The 14,875-nt window shown below is 48.2% G+C and overlaps 1 protein-coding gene across 1 annotated transcript in view; it reads right to left on the reverse strand.

Annotated features, from left to right (window-relative positions):
- DNAI1 (dynein, axonemal, intermediate chain 1) overlaps nt 1-14,875 on the reverse strand; it is a 138,499-nt gene that overhangs the window by 22,317 nt on the left and 101,307 nt on the right. Inside the window, exon 19 of the mRNA XM_010564240.1 lies at nt 6,840-7,025. Within this exon, the coding sequence (XP_010562542.1) occupies nt 6,840-7,025 (186 nt within the window). The remainder of the gene's footprint in view (nt 1-6,839; nt 7,026-14,875) is intronic.

Genomic DNA, 14,875 nt, shown 5'->3' on the forward strand with positions numbered 1-14,875 from the left:
AAGAAACAACTTTCCAGGACTAAACAGTCCCCTCATTTTATCTCAGGCTACACTAGATTGGGAGATATCCTGATGTAGGACAGTGGAGGAAGAAGGAATCCTCAGGGGCTGTGAAGGTCTTCTTGCTAATGGGTTTCTGAGCACAGTGGCAGGGCAGGAAAGCAAGTCAGGGAAGAAGCAGGCGGAAAGTGGCAAGGGAGCCTGCTTTTGTCAGTACCTGTCAGTATTGACTTCAGTAGATGTTGATTTACAGTTATGAGTCACAGATCTGCATAGCAGAACAGCCACAGGTCGCAAGCAATGCTGCTCACACCCTGGCAAGATGCACACAAGCAGTATGGCCTCTTGCTGGCCTCAGCGTCTGCAAGGACCAGCATGTGCTGACAGAAGGGACTGTCAGAGCAACCACCTCCAGCCCTTCCTGCTCCAAGGCAGGCTCAGAGCGACCTGTCCCTATGGATGTGTCTCTAACCTACTCTTCTTGAAGGCCTCCAGCACTGGGTTTCCTTCCCGTACCAAGGAGTCAATGCTGGTGCATATGTCCTTACATGGCCTACACAAGCGACACAGAAAGCTGTGAAAGGGCAGAAATAGGGTTTCACGAGTCCCTGGATCCATCCCATGGTGCTCAGCTCTTCCTCTAACAGTACAGAGAGCAGCTATCTGCAACTAGCCTAAATAACAGGGGAGGAACTGAAAGGAAATTGAAAGCATTTGCTGATCTCAGAGGAAGCAAAGCCACCAAGCTGCAGGTCGGTTTTTATGAGACCCAAGCTTATTTCTGTGTGCCTCCTTATCAGGGGGCCAAGCTGCATCTGGAGGAGGCAGTCCTGATGTAGGCACAGCACAGCAGCACTCAACACCAAATTCCTCCAACACTGTGCTTTTGGGTCACTGCACAATTAGCCAGCCCCGAAGAGACACATGGAAATCAGCCACTGCTTAAACAGCACAGAAGTGACTGCAGGAATCTCAACGAGAGAGGAGCATTTGCATGAAAACAGAGGGACTAGGAGTTATACCACTAGAAGAGCAAGACTCGAGCCATTTGGAGAGGAGGTGCGAGTGCTTTTCTCTCAGACAGAATGATACCACATGAGAGCTGTTGAAATAGAATGTTTGGGGACAAAATGTACTTTCCTCAGTGCTAAAGCACTCACCAGTCCACGACTCATGTGACCTTGCAGAATGCATCTAATCTATAGCTTCCTTCTGTAAATACAGTCCCACGTGCAGGACTGTACCTTCGGGACAGAAGGAGGGTGTTCAGGTTCTTCTTCGTGTGCTGGTCAGTTCATCCCTCACAGCTACTGCAACACCTCCCACAGCTACAGGAAAACACTAAGAACACAAACAATCTCCTGGTCCTTAACTCCTTCAGGTTTCTCCCTGTCACCCTAGGTCATTGCAATGGAAGGCTACAAAAAAGTGAGGTTCAGGGTCAAGCATCCCACTGTCCGTTCACACTGTCCTAGCTTAGTACCAGCTCTGGACCCGAGCTGCATCCCACTGAGCCTGGGTTTAGGGACAAAACCAGGGTCCCTTATTGAGAAAGTACTGTGTGCAGTGGGTGCTGCTGGGGAGCATAAGCAGGAAGCAACCTCAAGCCCCAGGACATAGTGAAGGAGGCAGTGCTGAGGAGGGGAATAGGCTGAAGAAGAGATTCAGCCACTCTCCTACTGTCTCCCTAAAACTTCGCACACTTCCACCAGTCTTCCCCAAATCCCCTTCCCTCCTTCACCTCCTGAAAACCCCAGCATCCTCCCACTGTCTATCACTGTCCCCCAAATCCTGACTGATCCCTCCCAGACCCTGCCATCAGATATGGTCAAAGAGCCAAAGTGCTTCAGGCAGCAAACCTCAATGCCCCTTCCCTGGTTAAGCAGCCTTGGGCTGGATCTTGCCAAGGGCAAAATCATCAGGGCTGCAAAGAGGCAGGGGGGCACAGCGAATCTAGAGGTGATGCTGGTGCGATAAGGCACAGAGAGAGCAGAGCAGCTGCCCAACACGTGCACATGGATAGGAAGGCTCAGAGCCACCCCATGCCCCTTGCTTGTCCCCATGCCACAAGCTGCTCACAGGCAGCCAGCGTTGGACTCACAGGTGTGGGCCTGCAGCTCCTGACCCGTGCACAGCCCTGCTGCTACGTCCTGGGATGGGCGAGCAGCTGTGTTCCCCTTCCCACTCCACTCATGCCCAGCTAGACCCAGCTACTTCCCTACTGCCTGGGAAGTAACTCGATTCTCCCCAGGGGACAGAGAAAGAGGTGACTTGCATGTGAAGAAAGCAGTAGCAGGAACAGAGACTGAGATAATCATCCTAGATAATCCAAGACAAATATCCAAGACAAGCATCAGGCCAAGAAGCTGGCTGCCTCCCTGGCTGTCAGCCTGGGTACTGGCCAAGAAATTTGCCTTAGCCTCAAAAAATACTGTGTTGTAACCTTTCTTTGACCTGCTTTCTTTTATTCTCGCGCTCCACTGTGGTCTACCAACATTTCTAAAAACTCTTCACACTTTTTTTGGCCATTTCCTGCTTACTTTTGGGATTGACAGGGGTTGTGCCAGGCTATTTTAGCAGTTTTTTAAAAACAAACCAAAGCCCATGAACAGCTACATTCTTCTGACTGTGATGACAAAATGCTTTAATTTCTTCCAACCCTCAAATGAAACCCGGAAGGCTTACTAATTAAACAGCTCTGCCCCAAACTGATTCTTCTTACAGCAATGCTTCCCTTGGGTGAACTCAACCACCAGGATTGTTACAAATTAGGAATGATACTTTATTAGTTAAACAATTCCTGCCTGACAACTGCTGCAATATTTAAGGAGCCCTTAAATAGTCCAAAAGTGGCTTGGACGACAGCATAGAGCCACTTGTTCCTACTGCTGCATCTTAAAATACTGCAAGCATTTCTGCCCCACCTCTGAGCTCTGAGCAGAATGACCCAAACTACTTTCACCAGGTCTCCCTGCAGAGGACAATATCTGTTGGCACAAACTTTCTGCCCAAGCAGGGCTGGGTGTTCAGGGAGATGGGTGTTTGTCATGGCTAATGCAGGACTGTGCTGATGGTAGTTTGATTGCAAACCCACCTTCAGCAAGCTCTGCTCTCTGCCTCATGGTTGCTTTTCCCACAAGGTTTGGGTTCAGCCGTCTTTGCCCCCCCCAAACTCCATGCTCACCAGGCTCTTGGAGCTGGTGCTTAGCAGTTGGGTAGTGTGTTCCCAGAGGACTCGCACAATCTAGAGACAACAGCAATAGGCACAGAAAACCTCTACCAGAATCATATCTTGTAGAAATAAATACAGCTCACCACCTCGACGCAAGGGGATATCTCTGTTCCACCTCAGAGACTTCAGCCTGTGCGGCTAGGGAGGGCTCCAGGACCCAAATCACCAGGGCAAAGACATGAGGACACCCACTGTGCTTGACATGAGCACAGAGACCTCTGTACCCTCTCTGCACACAGCTGTGCCCTTGGCAAAAGTGCCTGATAGGTGGCAGAGCCCCTGTTCCCAGCTTCCCCTCAACAGCAAATGCACCTTTCCCATGTGCTACTAAATGATTTAGGAGGCCAAAACTCACAGGGAGTTTTAGGCATTTTCTGAAGTTTTTACTGTGTGTCTTGGTGAAAGTCACTTCTGAAAATGCCACCTGAGTGCTTTCGAGAAGTTCCCCCCTTGGCATATTCTGCCAACTGTTCATAAATGAGGCTGCACTAACATTGCTGACATCAAAACTCAGTGTATTAAGTAACACTTCTTAAAGATCCCAAAGTGTTTTACAAACATGAATTAATTAAGCTGCAGATCAACCCTGTGCATTATTTAAAGAGCTCTTGAACCTCCCCTCATAGCTCAAGGACATGAAGAGAGGAATGAACCAAGGTCTGACGAGAAAGCAGAAGTCCTTACCCTCCCTATTTCCACTTATCCACCACACCAGCTTTAACTAACAGGCAAACCAGAATAAATTCAGAATGGCTGAAATCCACCAGGATGAAGTTAGCTCAGTCTTTCTTGGTGAGCCCTATCTTGGAAGCCCAGCAACAGCCAAGGAATCCGCAGAACATGGAGCAGACAGCACCGTGTCTATTTTTAGGGGAAGAATGGGGTTTGGAATGACATGTGGCTATTAAGAGCTCTCTCAAAAAAGGGTGGTTAGTCTGCTATTCATACCTGTCAAAAGCAGCTATCCATCCCAGCTGTGTGGGAAGCTGGTGAAGAAGCTTCAAAGGCAAATCCCAGTGTGAAACAGAGGGCCAGTGGGACCTGGATGAGCCCTTGGCTGCCCTGTCCTATTGGCACCTGAGTTCTGCCAGACCTCAGCAAAAGGCACCTTCCCGTCTCCAAAGGAGTTGACGGAAACAAGACCAGACAGCTGAGCTCGCAGATGCTCGGGTTGGTGTGAAGGCCCCAACCTCCAGAAGCACTGGTCATTGCTTGTCCTCCTGGGTGTCAGGCAGGTTTCCCCACTGGGCTCCATGGGGATCAAGTGCCAGAGAGAACAGACTGGAGTACCCAGGTACCAAGCCAGGCACAGAGAGGTTTCTCTATCTGCAAGGAGACAGCTGGGGTGCCAGGACTCCCCTGCACAGTTTTGGACCCTCTCCATTTACAAAAATCTATGGATATTCTGTGACTGTTAATGCAGCTCTGGGGACTCCCAGAAAAGAGGGAGAAGCAAAGTCATTTTACAGAGGAAAGCTGGCTGCACAGGGCAAAGGTTTAAAGAGCACACCGACTTGATCTTCAGAGGAGCCAGGATCAATACTCTAGAAGTACATCTGACTCCCTACAGTGAGATGATACTCTTGCAAACACGGCTGGAGGTTTGCTGCTAACTAAGGACATGAAGGCTGGTGCTGGCACAGGAAGGAGGTGGACAGGAGGATGCAGTGGATGGCACTGCCTGTTCTGGCAGGGCTTGACTTCCCTCTCTTAAAGCACCCTCTCGCAGAAGCTAAACCTCCTCACCACAGGGTTCTGGACACCGGCATTTGGTGCAGCAGATGCCACATCAGCCACAAAAGATGAGCTCAGCAACCTAGCTCACTTGTCAACTTGTGGCACAGAAAGGCCTCTGAGCTGGCTGGGCCAGACCTGCCACTTTGCCACCACACCGCATGTCATCTGTTTTAAATTCTCATCTCTTTCAGAGAAGAGCTGGCTGTAGCCAGGGAACCTGCACACATCACCAGCCATGCCTGAGCATCCCTCCTTCTTCTCTGCATGTGCAGGAAACACTTAGTTCTGTGTAACCTAACCAAGCAAGCAGAAGACAAATAGCTTAATAACATCAGAGCAGCAGAATCCATTTCCATCCCATTTATATGTTGCCTGGGCTATGGTACCTATTGGTTTAAGGTCAGCAATAAGTGATTGAGACACTCCTGAACTCACAGTTTAAACTGCTTTGTCAACAACATGCAATTTGCCTCTGAAGAAAGTTGGCAAAGGGAGGTGATGACATTCCTACGTGCATGGAGGGCTCCTGCTGGCCGCCAGGAGTGCAAGGAGACATTCAAATTCATTCTGACCCACAGTGCAGTATTGCTGGGTGCTGCTCATCCCACAGCTGGGGTGCGGAGGAGAGCAGCCATGTTTATGTGTATGTAACCCATCTCCACTGCTGAATCCTTGGGCAACCAGGGTCCATGGCAGACACGGTGCTTGCCCATGCCCAGAAAGGACTCATAAAGCAACCAGGAAACTTGCCCTGAGCCAAGCTGATGACAGCCCTGAGAGCTTGGATGGTCTAAGGCTGCCATTTTGATGGAAATAGAAAAGCGTGAAGCATATGAGACATTCTGCTCCACAGCCCTCACACCCAGCCCCAAACAGACAGCCACCCTACTGTGTTTTCTATGCCCTCTCAGCACAGGGAAGATTCACATTTCCAGTGGTGTCCGGATGAAGGATCTTTTTAAAAGTCATTCAGAAGACTGGAGTGACACCATGGTCATTAGTTCCTGGCCAAAGACTGCCTAATACAGTGGGTTAGTAGTATATATAAAACCTTTGGGGGTATATAAATAAAAGATGATCATCTTGAGAGATTGCTTTCTTGCATCAGTTCTAAAAAGCCTGAAACTGAAAAAACTCAAGAGACAACTGGATATGAGAGTTACATGGAACAACACTGCATTTACAGCCATTCAGTTCATAGCTGGATGAAGCCCAGAAAGAAAGTCTAGTAAAGGATGTGTGTAGGAGAGGTCATCATCCTTCATGACTGGCCCTCATGGCTGGGTGGGAAAAGGGGCTTTACCAACGCACAGAGGCACATGCATCTCTGAGACAAGGATCCCAAGTCTCCTCATAAATGAAAAATAGTGCTTGCTCATTTACAGGAGAGATGACAGGGTGGTCAGGGGACAGGCTTTGATGATCCAAGAGCACAAGAAGACAGGCAGCATGGGCTCTGTGGGAGGACTCGGGAAGGTGTTGGGACCTCCTTTACTTGGTTTCAAGGAGTTTTGCAAATAAAACCCAAGCTCAGAAAAGATGTGAGCTTTTGGAAACAAATGAACCTCTGCAGAGCTTCTGGGCTTGTCTGGGCCATGGTGAGAAAGTGCCCACAGACAGCAAACACCCTTCCCACCAATCCCTGCTCCTGCACAGGAGTGAACTGAGCCTTCTTACTTATACAGAAACAGAAGCAGGGATCCAACATGCCAGACATCCTACCTAAAAGGCTTGAGGTAATCTTAAGCACCTTGCTAGAGAGAGCAGCTTTGCCAACATCATTGCACAGAAGGAGAGGGGACAGTGATAAGGCACGAAGAGACCTGCTGTGGTTTGGTACCTCCATTAGGGGAATGCAGGTCATCCTTACCTTGGGCATCCTGCGCAGATTGGGAGAGAGCTTCAAGGAGGTAACGTGGCCTCGTTCATCTCCAATGATGACAATAGGGTAGACAGGGTTAAACTGGATATGGGTTATTTTATTTTTCTTCTTGGCCACCACTAGCTGGGTGCAGAGAGCTTCGTTCTTATTAATGCTCAGATCAAACACATGGGCCTGGGGAAAAAAAAGCAAAGAACACAGAAGGGATTAATCAGGCAAGAACATCCCTCAGCAGCAGAACAATGGCTGGAGAAATCAGAAAGAAAAGGTCCCATGGAAAGGCAGCCTCAGCACACAATTACCATCTGCACTTGGGGCCTTTGTCCTCTTTTAAGTAACCAGTGTGCAGAAGCTGCCTGCTGCTTTTGAGGAACTGCCCCCCTCCTGCAGGTACTCATGGAGTGAGAACCAGTTCCCTGCTGTGGGTGCAAGCTCTTTCCAAGACCCTTGGCAAGGCTCCAGCTGATCTGGACTGGAGAAGGCTCAGAGCCAGCACTGCTAACTCCACAGGTCTTAATCTTCCTTCTCAATGCTGCAAGTAATGAGACAACCAGGTGTTAAATCAGAGTCTAACACAGATTGATGGACAAATTGGGGAATGCCATCAGAAATACTTATTATCCCTTATTGCAGAGCTTTCCAACATTTCCAGCCTAATAATAACATTAAAGACTCAAAACAGTAATTAATAGGGCAGTGATGGGAGCATGGACAGTATGATTAAGAGTGTACCCTGGGGTAAAGCCAGGGAAGCACAGCCAAATGCACGGCACAGGACAGCTTGGGGCTGGCAGCCCACTCCAGTCCAGCTGCTTCGGGTGCTATGCCTGCACACACGTCCTTCTCCCACAGCATCAAGAGAAATGCCAGGTAAAGATTGGCTAAACAGGAAAGGTGAGGATGGAGGGAGATGGACCCAAGGCCCCGCTCAGGTGGGATTCCCACTGACATGGACCTCAGACCTATGGCACTGATACAGCAGTGACACAGACCTGCCACATCACCAACTACAGGATAATGCAGGTTTCCTCGTGACTCCAGAGGGAACAGTGGTAGTTACTGGAGAGAATGTGTTAACTTAACATTATCTTCCAATAATTGCAATTAGCTCCCATCATTGTTACAGCCTGCAAAGGCTAATAAAACATGACGCCCCTGTCTTCTCTGGTGCTGAAGCTAGCAGTCTCCAGCATGCTGGACTCCCACCTTGAATCCATCATGAAGACTTTCAGCCTTACATTTCTTTTCCCTTTTCTGACTGCAGAAAAACTTAGGAAGGGAATATTTTATGCTAACAAGTACAGTGGGAATATGGGAGAAATTAGGCCTGAACTACTTGTACATCTCCTGCCAGCTGTGTCTTGTTTACCAGCACTTAGGAGACAGATGAGACAGATTATTTCAACATTGTGCCATGCTCACAATTTAAATATAGGAATTATCTGAAATTGGGTGGGGTTACCCTACAGAAGCTTATTCCAAAGAGGTGGAAGGTTTTATATCAATCAGTACATGTAGTTTCCCACGACACACCAATGAGTTGGTGAATTCTGTCTGAATCCATGTATAGCAAGGAGCTGGGCAATGTGCGAGCACACGTCCCAAGAAGCCTCATGAGCCGCTGCATCTTCATAGGACTCGACATCTAGCAATTTGTGATGTCCACGGGTAGGGAAACAAGATGAGGAAGACGCTCTGCAGACTGAAGTAAAATAAGACTTTTCCAGATGGGGAAGAGCTTGAAAAGTATACAGGGTTCTCAAACATATTTTGAAGAAATCCGTGCAGTATAATTCAAGAAGGGAACCCAAAGCATTAGCCACAGATGAGGATCTGCAGTTTGGAGAGTCATTTCCCAGTCAGCAGAAACTCAGGTGGAAAAGAAGATTTCATTTTTATCTGCTCAAAATATCAGATGCCAGCATTAAATTTTGAATCTAGACCTGACACCTGAAGTCCCACAGTCCAGCCAAGGTAATCCCAATTTCCTACCTCTAGGCATAAATAAAGGTGGCTGCCCTGGCTTGTACTTTACACCTGCTGTCTTACTATCTCTGAAAAGGAACAAGCTCTCTTTCAAGCATATCAGCCCCCCATGACCTACACTCACTAAAGATTTAATTGCTTGCCTTCACGGAACACATTTTTATTAATTTAAGGGCATGATTCACCACCTCACCCCCACCAATGGTGTAAGCTCAATGCTTAGTAACTTAAGAGCCTGCGAAATGCCCACTGCTTGAGTAGCATCAATTAACCTAGAAAAAAAAAGCAACATGGAATTAGCAGCCAGGCTTCTTTTTGGCAGCCATGTCTGCACTGCTGTTCTATAAGGCTGTCAGTGTATCACACCTGCATACCCTACCCAGCACTGCAGTGGAGAAAGATGGCATGTCTAAAGGCTCAGTGTTGGAGTGCTGAGCAATGCAAATTACTCTGGGTGAGCCTGTTTTTCAAAAATGTCACTGACAGCCCAGACAAGCACAATGCCTGGGACAAGAACTCGAAACCATCAGCAATGTGGAGAAGGTCAAAAGCAAACAAGTTTATGAATGTTCCTACTATAAAGCTCCTCTTTTATGAGCTTCTAAACAAATGGGCTTGTTTCCCTTTGCCAAGGGAATCATGGAAAAGAACAAACTATTTCAGTTCTTCAGCTGGAAACATCAGCCTCATATCAGCTGTCAGACACTCCAGATGGAGGGGTGGGCCACAGGCGTTTGGAAGGACTTCAGAAGCTTTGATTTAGAGGCTTACAGGCACTCTCAGGAAAGAGGGAAATGGGATCAGACCAACACTGTTATTGGTGCCTTGGGAGTAACCTAAAATGGGCACGGGGCTTCCCACAACACTTGAGACAGCTTAACAGTGCTCTAAAGCAGCAGAGTTGTGTGTGACCAGCACAATCTGCAGATCTGCCTGGGGCTTGGAGCAGGGTTTTCTGCCCAAAGAATGGGAGACTGAAAACCTGCAGCTCTCCCTTGAGGTTCCCATGAGCTGCTCTGCTGGCTCAGGTCCCAGAATTAAGGATTATGGAGTAGGATCCAGTTGGATCTCCCACCCCAGACACTCAACAACAGCACACAGCTTCCCTCCATCCCACTGCCCCAGTGGCCCCTATGCCTCCAGACTATAGATCACTGCTTACATGCAAAGACAACCTCCCAGGTCTTGCAAGATGAGCCGTCTCTGAGTATATGACCCAGAGAAGTGCAACCATGACCCACAGAAGTGCCACCCAACTGCACGTGTGACTCAAGTATCAGACTCCTGGGGAGCCAGTATGACCAGAACTAGAGCCACATCCAAACCCTCCCTGTGGAAAGCCAGTACCTCCATAGGACACCCTTCTTCTCAGGGCAGGCAGTCATCCAGCAGCACCCAGATAAGAGCTGCCACCCAGACACTGTCAGGCAGCGGGTGAAAATTGGCATTTTTTATGAGGGCTGATAATTGTATAACTTTCCACATGTGGCGGATAAGCATATTTACATATTCACTGACATACAATGTGCTACATCGTCCTGGGCTCCTACAGCTCACAGGGCAGGCCTGCTTCTACCCATTCGGCTCCCGATGCCTCACTCAGCACCATAGCATCACCCAGACTTTTATCTCCAGCACCACAGCAAGGCAGTGATGTTTGTCAGAACGTGACACTTCACAGTTCAACAAATCCATGGGAAACACAGTAACTTGCTCAGGGTCCCTAACACAGAAAGTGTAACTATGATGGGAAGACACCATATAGCAACACAGTAGTGCCGTGCCCTGTGCTGGGACACCAGCTTGTGTTTTAATGGTATTGAGAACTGTGTAGGAACAAAAAGCATGTCAAACCAGTATCCTTGGCAGAGCTTACAAACCAGTGAGGGTCCCCCTGTGAATAACCCCTTCTTTCCTGCCAGCTCTGCATGCCACTTCTTCTCAGGCTGCCTAGGCTGGTCTCAGCACTTCCCTCCCTGCAGGTGCTGAGACCTGGGGCCACCACACTCACTCACACACACTCATCCAGGAGCAGTTTAGAAAATACAGAGTGGAGGTTTCAAACCTCTGATTTTCAGCCCTCAAAAAGTGTTTCCACTGTGGTGCATGTCCCCAGAGAGCTGGAGCCTCCTGACAATTAACTCACTTTTACCACATACCTTCTGCAGACCCTGTAGAAGCAAATCAGGGACCTGCAGAGTTTGCAGCCCTGCTGCTTGCAGACCACTGCAGACACCTTCACTCTTTCTGCTAATAAGCATTCAGAAAATGAGAAAGGGCATTTCAGTTCTTTTGTTACAGAGTCCTTAGGAACAATATATGTCTACTTCCTTAGAGGGATATAAATCAGACTTCAAGAACAAGAAAACTGGGGATAGGCACAGGGAGAGACGTAAAAGAAATCTGAAAATGTCTGAAACAGGAAATTGCAAGAACTCTCCTCTGCTTCCCCCAGCTTAGCTGCAGATCCCCAAGGAGAATAAAGCATGGGGCAGTAACCAATGACCCCAACTGCTATTTTATTTATGGTCCCTGTAAACCTGTGTGCCCATCCTAGGGAAGCATGGTAGGACATGTACCACCCTCCAAATGAAGCCCAAGCTGTTGAGCTAAACAGTTCCTTGCAGCATGGGGATTTATGAGCTGTCATTAACAATCATCAAAAGAAACCTAGATTCACAATGCCAAAGTGCTGGACAGTCTGATGGTGGATATGCCAGGCAGATGCTCAAAGCAAACTTCTCCTTGATGGAAGGATAGCAACTCTGGTAAGTCAGTAGCCCCTGAAAAGGAGCACTGAATTTAAGCAGATGCCCAGTTATCTCTAAGATGGGATCAGGTGAATCCTGCAGTCTCTGTCTGATGCTTTTTATTCAATAACAACATTCTTAAATTACGATCTGGGTAACAACAAAGCCTTCATGCTTGATGTACAGGCAATAATGGGTCTAACTCTGCTGTGTTACAGTTGCAGAAAATACTTGACATAAATGAGCTGCTTTGATGCCTGACTCTCAAACAGCCAGAGAAGAAATCCAGCTCCAGTGATATCCAGACCAACAGCTCCTCTGCCTATGAATCACGCAAATGTATTCCACCTCCCAAAATCCAGTGTTCCACACTAAGGCTCCACATGGCTGCTCTGTAAGCACGGCACAGTGCACGTCCAAGCCTATTATTGTAGCTCCAACATGAAAACATGTTCAGAGTGTGGAACATCTCATTTCTCCCCATCCGCTCTGCAAACCGTACTTACAGCCTGAAAGTCAGCCCAGGCTCTCATCTGGTCAGCAGCTCCAAGGTGACCTGGACCCCTCTGTCCTTATACTCTGCTGTCACCCCCTGTCCTGCAGCACAGCAGCCTGGCAAGCCCAGAGCGGGAAATGCCAGGGGATCTGGGTGAGAGCTGGACCCTCCAAATCACACCACCCGAAAGCAACCAACCTCTCTGCCAGCAGAACAAACTACTTGACTTTTGTGGCCCATGAAGAAGGGAGCTGAAGAGCTACTTTGACCTACTCTGCCTTTAGTGCATGCCTCGAACGCACGCTGTGTCTGCAGTGGCTGCAGCCTTTGCTGTCCTTTTCGTAGAATCATAGAACATAGAATCATAGAATCATTTAGGTTGCAAAAGGCCTTTAAGATCATCTAGTCCGACCGTCAACCCAACACCACCATGCCCACTAAACCATGTCCTGAAGTGCCTCATCTACGCATTGTTTGAACACCTCCAAGGATGGTGACACCACCACTTCCCTGGGCAGCCTGTTCCAATGCCTGACAACCCTTTCAGTACAGAAATTTTTTCTAATATCCAATCTAAACCTCCCCAGTGCAACTTGAGGCCATTTCCTCTCATCCTATTCAGCAGCAGTGGTCTGGGCAATGCTAGAATGTTCAAAAACAACCTGATGGCAACCAGAACCAAGGCTGGGGGGAAATATATAAGTACGTAAGAACAAGGCAGATGTACCTGGTAACTTGGCAACAAAGAATAAAATCAGTGCAAGAGCAAAAGGTGAGGGATAATTTAATATCATGCTGCCCTTTACCAGTTGACATCTCTTTCACTGCTTTGCTTTCACTGTCCTTGTGATGGATTTACCTCATTTCCTTGACTGAATCATGATACCATCCATCTGCAAACTCCACGGATGATTTGTTTCAAACTCTCAGGTAATACATTTAACAACTGAGCAGGCCAGCCCCAGCCTCTGTCTAGCACCAAGACAGCTGCTGGAGTATCCTAAAGGCACTGGGCAGGCAGGGCAGCCCCAGCTTGCATCAGAGCCAAGCTGCCATGCAGTGGAGGCTTTACTTTGCCTGATTTCTGTACTCCCACTGCAGCTAGAACAGCCTCCCATACAGTTAATTTTCCCTAGGAGGACATTTTTGAGTTACAAATAAGGGTTGTAAGACAGTCTTTGTTCCCTCTGACACCCAGGGCAGTCAGGGGCTTGGCAGGAGGAAAGGAGATCCAACTCAGAAAACATTCATTGCCTCCTTGTTCCTGCAATGACAACACAGGAATGCTGGTCCTCAGCTGCCCCGATACCAGCACCAGACAGACCCTAGAATTTACAGGCTTTCACACCACTTTCATGCTACTGGCAAAAGGACAGGCCCCAGCTCTGTTACAGGTATGTTCAGAGGTAGCTTTGAGCTCAGGAGGATGAGCCAGCATTTGTGAAAGCTGCTTTTTGGGCTGAGCCAGCTGAGCTTTGCCAGCAGAGAGCTGGCTGCATGTCCCAGGGTATGGGAGAGGGCTAAGCACATCCCTCTGCCCTGCAGCATGCCAGCCTGCTTCACCAGGGTGCGTGACAGTGGGGAAGAGAATGTCTGTGTCACCTGGCTTAATTGTAGAAGCTGCTTCACTGTAGGGCTGCATCTCTCAGCTTTTCCTCATTCATTAAGAACTGGGTCACTCCCAATTTGACATGGTAGGAAAACAGCCTCAGCTGATTTGACTCAACTCCCATGAGTCAGTAAGAAATCAAAACCTCAGCATGTAGAAAAGCTGCTATTCATTCAGACAGGCTGAGGACTCTTTGACCTCTTCTGAGAATCCTATTCCACTGTTTTACAAGAAAGTGGCTTGTTTATCTGAGCTAACTTCCTCTGCAGTCACCACTTCTGCCATCCTGGCTCTGCTCTGAGGGTCTCAGTGATTAGGATAATCTCCTTCATGTCTCGGTCCTGCACGCTTCTGAATGCTGTTATCTGGTACTAAATAGCTGAATACATCCTACCCCTGAGCTGGCTGCACTTCAGTCTGGTCTAGTATGATTCTCTTACTTTGTCCATGACTTTTTTTTTTTCCTCTTTAACATTAATAGCATGCTTTGGAATGAATCACGAAGCCTCCTTCTACTCTTCACTTTTGTACTAAATTTAATGTTACCTTCCAAATCACTTCTGAAAGGTGAAAGTCAAACAGAGAAACTAATCTGTGCTGAACTCATGCAATAGCTAGGCTGATGATAGCAGCCCGTACCTCTGTGCTACGCTGCAATCCCTTCTACAACTACAGAGATGACGCTTCCTTAGAGACCAGCACCCAAAGTCCAGCCTGAGCTCTCATTGTGCTCATGGGGTGACTGTCCCTTGCATCTCCCAGGGTTTGACTCAGCAGCACAGTGTTAGCGAGAGTGCAGCAGTGCAGGCAGTCCCTGGCCCCAGCCTCCCTTACAGTCCTGCTGCTTCCCAAATTAGTCCTCATTTCATATTACACATTTGGTTTGTGTCTTTGTTGAATTTCATCTCACTGATTGCAAATTGCTGCTGAGGTTCTTGAGCTCGTTTACAGTTTCAGTTCTGGCACCAAAGCACTTGTAAGTCCTGTCCGCTTAGTCCCCCCACAATTACTGCTGGGTTTCAGTCCCAGCCCCAGTCCCTGAAGCATCCCTAGCTGCACTGCACACTCTGCTGAGGATGACATGCCACATGCACCTTCTCACCTGCCTTGTAGTTTGCTTACGGGCTTGTGTCAACAGTGTTCCTGAAGTCAACCTGTAAGCATGTATTACATCTCCTTCCTC

The sequence above is a fragment of the Haliaeetus leucocephalus genome, unplaced genomic scaffold (assembly GCF_000737465.1).
Source record: "Haliaeetus leucocephalus isolate CR32 unplaced genomic scaffold, Haliaeetus_leucocephalus-4.0 Scaffold176, whole genome shotgun sequence".
NCBI classification, from domain to species: domain Eukaryota; kingdom Metazoa; phylum Chordata; class Aves; order Accipitriformes; family Accipitridae; genus Haliaeetus; species Haliaeetus leucocephalus.